The 6,704-nt window shown below is 40.8% G+C and overlaps 1 protein-coding gene across 1 annotated transcript in view; it reads left to right on the plus strand.

Moving 5' to 3' along the window:
- The window catches only part of ndnl2 (necdin-like 2), a 35,312-nt gene extending 30,667 nt beyond the window's left edge, over positions 1–4,645 (plus strand). Inside the window, exon 10 of the mRNA XM_045692807.1 lies at positions 4,343–4,645. Within this exon, the coding sequence (XP_045548763.1) occupies positions 4,343–4,459 (117 nt within the window). The 3' untranslated portion in view covers positions 4,460–4,645. The remainder of the gene's footprint in view (positions 1–4,342) is intronic.
- Positions 4,646–6,704: the final 2,059 nt, after the last annotated feature.

Consider the following 6,704-nt stretch of genomic DNA (forward strand, 5'->3'; position numbering starts at 1 on the left):
ACCACTACTATAACCAGTCACGACCACTACTATTACCAGTCACGACCACTACTATAACCAGTCACTACCACTACTATAACCAGTCACTACCACTACTATAACCAGTCACTACCACTACTATAACCAGACACTACCACTACTATAACCAGTCACTACCACTACTATAACCAGTCACTACCACTACTATAACCAGTCACTACCACTACTATAACCAGTCACTACCACTACTATAACCAGTCACTACCATTACTATAAAAACTATAACCAGTCACTACCAATACAAACTATAACCAGTCACTACCAATAACTATAACCAGTCACTACCACTACTATAACCAGACACTACCACTACTATAACCAGTCACGACCACTACTATAACCAGTCACTACCACTACTATAACCAGTCACTACCACTACTATAACCAGTCACTACCACTACTATAACCAGTCACTACCACTACTATAACCAGTCACTACCACTACTATAACCAGTCACTACCACTACTATAACCAGTCACTACCACTACTATAACCAGTCACTACCACTACTATAACCAGACACTACCACTACTATAACTATAACCAGTCACTACCACTACTATAACCAGTCAATACCACTACTATAACCAGTAAACCATTACATTGTAGACACTACCACTACCACAACTATAACCAGTCACTACCACTACTATAACCAGTCACTACCACAACTATAACCAGTCACTACCATAACTATAACCAGTCACTACCACTACTATAACCAGACACTACCACTACTATAACCAGTCACTACCACTACTATAACCAGTCACTACCACTACTATAACCAGTCACTACCACTACTATAACCAGTCACTACCACTACTATAACCAGTCACTACCACTACTATAACCAGTCACTACCACTACTATAACCAGTCACTACCATTACTATAACCAGACACTACCACTACTATAACTATAACCAGTCACTACCACTACTATAACCAGTCAATACCACTACTATAACCAGTCAATACCATTACTATTGTAGACACTACCACTACCACTACTATAACCAGACACTACCACTACTATAACCAGACACTACCACTACTATAACCAGACACTACCACTACTATAACCAGACACGACCACTACTATAACCAGTCACGACCATTACTATAACCAGTCACTACCACTACTATAACCATACACTACCACTACTATAACCAGTCACTACCACTACTATAACCAGTCACTACCATTACTACTGTAGACACTACCACTACTATAACCAGTCACTACCACTACTATAACCAGTCACTACTATAACCAGTCACTACCACTACTATAACTATAACCAGTCACTACCACTACTATAACTATAACCTGTCACTACCACCACTGTAACTATAACCAGTCACTACCACTACTATAACCAGTCACTACCACTATTATAACCAGTCACTACCACTACTATAACCAGTCATTACTATAACTATAACCAGTCACTACCACTACTATAACCAGACACTACCATTACTATAAACAGTCACTACCACTACTATAATCAGTCACTACCACTACTATAACCAGTCACTACCACTACTATAACCAGTCACTACCACTACTATAACCAGTCACTACCACTACTATAACCAGTCACTACCACTAATATAACCAGTCACTACCACTACTATAACCAGACACTACCACTACTATAACCAGACACTACCACTACTATAACCATACACTACCACTACTATAACCAGTCACTACCACTACTATAACCAGTCACGACCATTACTACTGTAGACACTACCACTACTATAACCAGTCACTACCACTACTATAACCAGTCGCTAACACTAATATAACCAGTCACTACCATTACTACTGTAGACACTACCACTACTATAACCAGTCACTACCACTACTATAACCAGTCACTACTATAGCCAGTCACTACCACTACTATAACCAGTCACTACCACTACTATAACTATAACCAGTCACTACCACTACTATAACTATAACCTGTCACTACCACCACTGTAACTATAACCTGTCACTACCACCACTGTAACTATAACCAGTCACTACCACTACTATAACCAGTCACTACCATTACTACTGTAGACACTACCACTACTATAACCAGTCACTACCACTACTATAACCAGTCACTACCACTACTATAACCAGTCACTACCACTACTATAACCAGTCACTACCACTACTATAACCAGACACTACCACTACTATAACCAGTCACTACCACTACTATAACCAGTCACTACCACTACTATAACCAGTCACTACCACTACTATAACCAGTCACTACCACTACTATAACCAGTCACTACCACTACTATAACCAGTCACTACCACTACTATAACCAGTCACTACCACTACTATAACCAGTCACTACCACTACTATAACCAGTCACTACCACAACCAGTCACTACCACTACTATAACCAGTCACTACCACTACTATAACCAGTCAATACCATTACTACTGTAGACACTACCACTACTATAACCAGTCACTACCACTACTATAACCAGACACTACCACTACTATAACCAGTCACTACCACTACTAGCCTTCCCTGTAGCTCAGTTGGTAGAGCATGGTGTTTGCAACGCCAGGGTTGTGGGTTCGATTCCCACTGGGGGGCCAGCACAGGAAGGAAAAAAAAATAATGTATGAAATGTATGCATTTACTACTGTAAGTCGCTCTGGATAAGAGCATCTGCTAAATGACCAAAAAATGTCAATGTAAAAAATGTAAAATGTACTATAACTATAACCTGTCACTACCACCACTGTAACTATAACCTGTCACTACCACCACTGTAACTATAACCAGTCACTACCACTACTATAACCAGTCACTACCACTACTATAACCAGTCACTACCACTACTATAACCAGTCACTACCACTACTATAACCAGTCACTACCACTACTATAACCAGTCACTACCACTACTATAACCAGTCACTACCATTACTACTGTAGACACTACCACTACTATAACCAGTCACTACCACTACTATAACCAGACACTACCACTACTATAACCAGTCACTACCACTACTATAACCAGTCACTACCACTACTATAACCAGACACTACCACTACTATAACCAGTCACTACCACTACTATAACCAGTCACTACCATTACTACTGTAGACACTTCCACTACTATAACCAGTCACTACCACTACTATAACCAGTCACTACCACTACTATAACCAGTCACTACCATTACTACTGTAGACACTACCACTACTATAACCAGTCACTACTATAACCAGTCACTACCACTACTATAACCAGTCACTACCATTACTACTGTAGACACTTCCACTACTATAACCAGTCACTACCACTACTATAACCAGTCACTACCACTACTATAACCAGTCACTACCATTACTACTGTAGACACTACCACTACTATAACCAGTCACTACTATAACCAGTCACTACCACTACTATAACCAGTCACTACCATTACTACTGTAGACACTACCACTACTATAACCAGTCACTACCACTACTATAACCAGTCACTACCACTACTATAACTATAACCAGTCACTATTAAACAGCTAGCTTTCACACTATAACTATAACCAGTCACTATTAAACAGCTAGCTTTCACACTATAACTATAACCAGTCACTATTAAACAGCTAGCTACCACACTATAACTATAACCAGTCACTATTAAACAGCTAGCTACCACACTATAACTATAACCAGTCACTATTAAACAGCTAGCTACCACACTATAACCAGTCACTATTAAACAGCTAGCTACCACACTATAACTATAACCAGTCACTATTAAACAGCTAGCTACCACACTATAACTATAACCAGTCACTATTAAACAGCTAGCTACCACACTATAACCAGTCACTATTAAACAGCTAGCTACCACACTATAACTATAACCAGTCACTATAAAACAGGTAGCTACCACACTATAACTATAACCAGTCACTATTAAACAGCTAGCTACCACACTATAACCAGTCACTATTAAACAGCTAGCTACCACACTATAACTATAACCAGTCACTATTAAACAGCTAGCTACCACACCACATTTTCATCATGAAATGTACTTTTCTAATTTATACAAATTTTCGGAAATTAATTTCTTTCACTTTGAACATGTGGAGTAGATTGTGGGGATTTTTTTTATTTTATTTAATCCCTTTTTAGATTAGATTAGACATTTTGAAGCAACAGAATGTAAACCTTGCAAAGATGTGTGGACTTTCAGTAGGTGCTGTAGCTGTGTAACTGAGGTGGTCCTCTGTCCCGTCTGTTAGCTCCATGAACAGGATCCTCAGAGCTGGACTCAGCAGTACAGAGACGCCACCGCCCCTCCCGCCGCCCCGGCCGTCGTCACCTCTGCTAACACGAGCGCCAGTGTTAGCCAGAGATAGAGTGGGGGGTTGTGGGAAATCATTCTGTGTGTGTTCTACTCCAGTCTGTTTCTGTTGGACTGTTCTGTTAGTGAAACAATAACACTGGTGAATCACACAACGGTTCATTCAGTCATTGTTATATTCATTTAAGGTGACATTATCATTTGTCAAGTTCAACAATAAAATGATTTTATACAAATTTGATTTACTCTCAATGTCTCCATGTGTCTTACAGCCGTTCCCAATTTGCTCCCCTCACCTTGGCCCGTAACCTTTTGTTGGTAGATCTGTACGCCGTTAGTAATATGGTAGACGCTCCCTTACTACCTGCTTCTACCTATCCAGACCATTCAGACATGGAAGGGTTAAGGGGATCGGATTGGGTCAGACATGGAAGGGTTAAGGCCAAGGGCATCGGATTGGGTCAGACATGGAAGGTTTAAGGCCAAGGGGATCGGATTGGGTCAGACATGGAAGGGTTAAGGCCAAGGGGATCGGATTGGGTCAGACATGGAAGGGTTAAGGTCAAGGGGATCGGATTGGGTCAGACATGGAAGGGTTAAGGCCAAGGGGATCGGATTGGGTCAGACATGGAAGGGTTAAGGCCAAGGGGATCGGATTGGGTCAGACATGGAAGAGTGAAACCAAGTGTCTGGACTACTAGCCAATACAGGAAGACTGAAACCAAGTGTCTGGACTACTAGCCAATACAGAAAGAGTGAAACCAAGTGTCTGGACTACTAGCCAATACAGAAAGACTGAAACCAAGTGTCTGGACTACTAGCCAATACAGAAAGACTGAAACCAAGTGTCTGGACTACTAGCCAATACAGAAAGAGTGAAACCAAGTGTCTGGACTACTAGCCAATACAGAAAGAGTGAAACCAAGTGTCTGGACTACTAGCCAATACAGAAAGACTGAAACCAAGTGTCTGGACTACTAGCCAATACAGAAAGAGTGAAACCAAGTGTCTGGACTACCAGCCAATACAGAAAGAGTGAAACCAAGTGTCTGGACTACTAGCCAATACAGGAAGACTGAAACCAAGTGTCTGGACTACTAGCCAATACAGGAAGAGTGAAACCAAGTGTCTGGACTACTAGCCAATACAGGTAGGCTGAAACCAAGTGTCTGGACTACTAGCCAATACAGACAGAGTGAAACCAAGTGTCTGGACTACTAGCCAATACAGACAGAGTGAAACCAAGTGTCTGGACTACTAGCCAATACAAAAAGACTGAAACCAAGTGTCTGGACTACTAGCCAATACAGAAAGACTGAAACCAAGTGTCTGGACTACTAGCCAATACAGAAAGACTGAAACCAAGTGTCTGGACTACTAGCCAATACAGAAAGACTGAAACCAAGTGTCTGGACTACTAGCCAATACAGAAAGACTGAAACCAAGTGTCTGGACTACTAGCCAATACAGAAAGACTGAAACCAAGTGTCTGGACTACTAGCCAATACAGAAAGACTGAAACCAAGTGTCTGGACTACCAGCCAATACAGGAAGACTGAAACCAAGTGTCTGGACTACTAGCCAATACAGAAAGACTGAAACCATATAGATTGTAATGATTATTATGATAGATGACACACAGGAACAGCAGTCTATATTCAATGAGATGAAACGTTTACCGGCGATAGCTGACATCCGCAGAGCTGATGTTTTGGCGGCGTCGGAGGTGGAAATCCGTTGGAGCTGACAAATCGGTGAGCAGCTTCTCATGATCATTGTCACGAAGCCACACCCCCCACTCACGTTAGAAGTTCAGAAGGAGGAAGTGTAGCTATATAGAAAAATTACGCTAAAATTAAACAGACTAAATAAAAAAGATTATTATCATCCTAATGGAGGAGGAGATTACATCTGTCATCCTGTAGATTACATCTATCATCCTAATGGAGGTGTAGATTACATCTATCATCCTAATGGAGGAGTAGATTACATCTATCATCCTAATGGAGGTGTAGATTACATCTGTCATCCTGTAGATTACATCTATCATCCTAATGGAGGAGTAGATTACATCTATCATCCTGTAGATCTATCATCTATCATCCTAATGGAAGTGTAGATTACATCTATCATCCTAATGGAGGAGTAGATTACATCTGTTATCCTAATGGAGGAGTAGATTACATCTGTCATCCTAATGGAAGAGTAGATTACATCTATCATCTTGTAGATTACATCTATCATCCTAATGGAGGAGTAGATTACATCTGTTATCCTAATGGAGGAGTAGATTACATCTG

This window comes from Salmo salar, chromosome ssa13 (genome assembly GCF_905237065.1).
Source record: "Salmo salar chromosome ssa13, Ssal_v3.1, whole genome shotgun sequence".
NCBI classification, from domain to species: domain Eukaryota; kingdom Metazoa; phylum Chordata; class Actinopteri; order Salmoniformes; family Salmonidae; genus Salmo; species Salmo salar.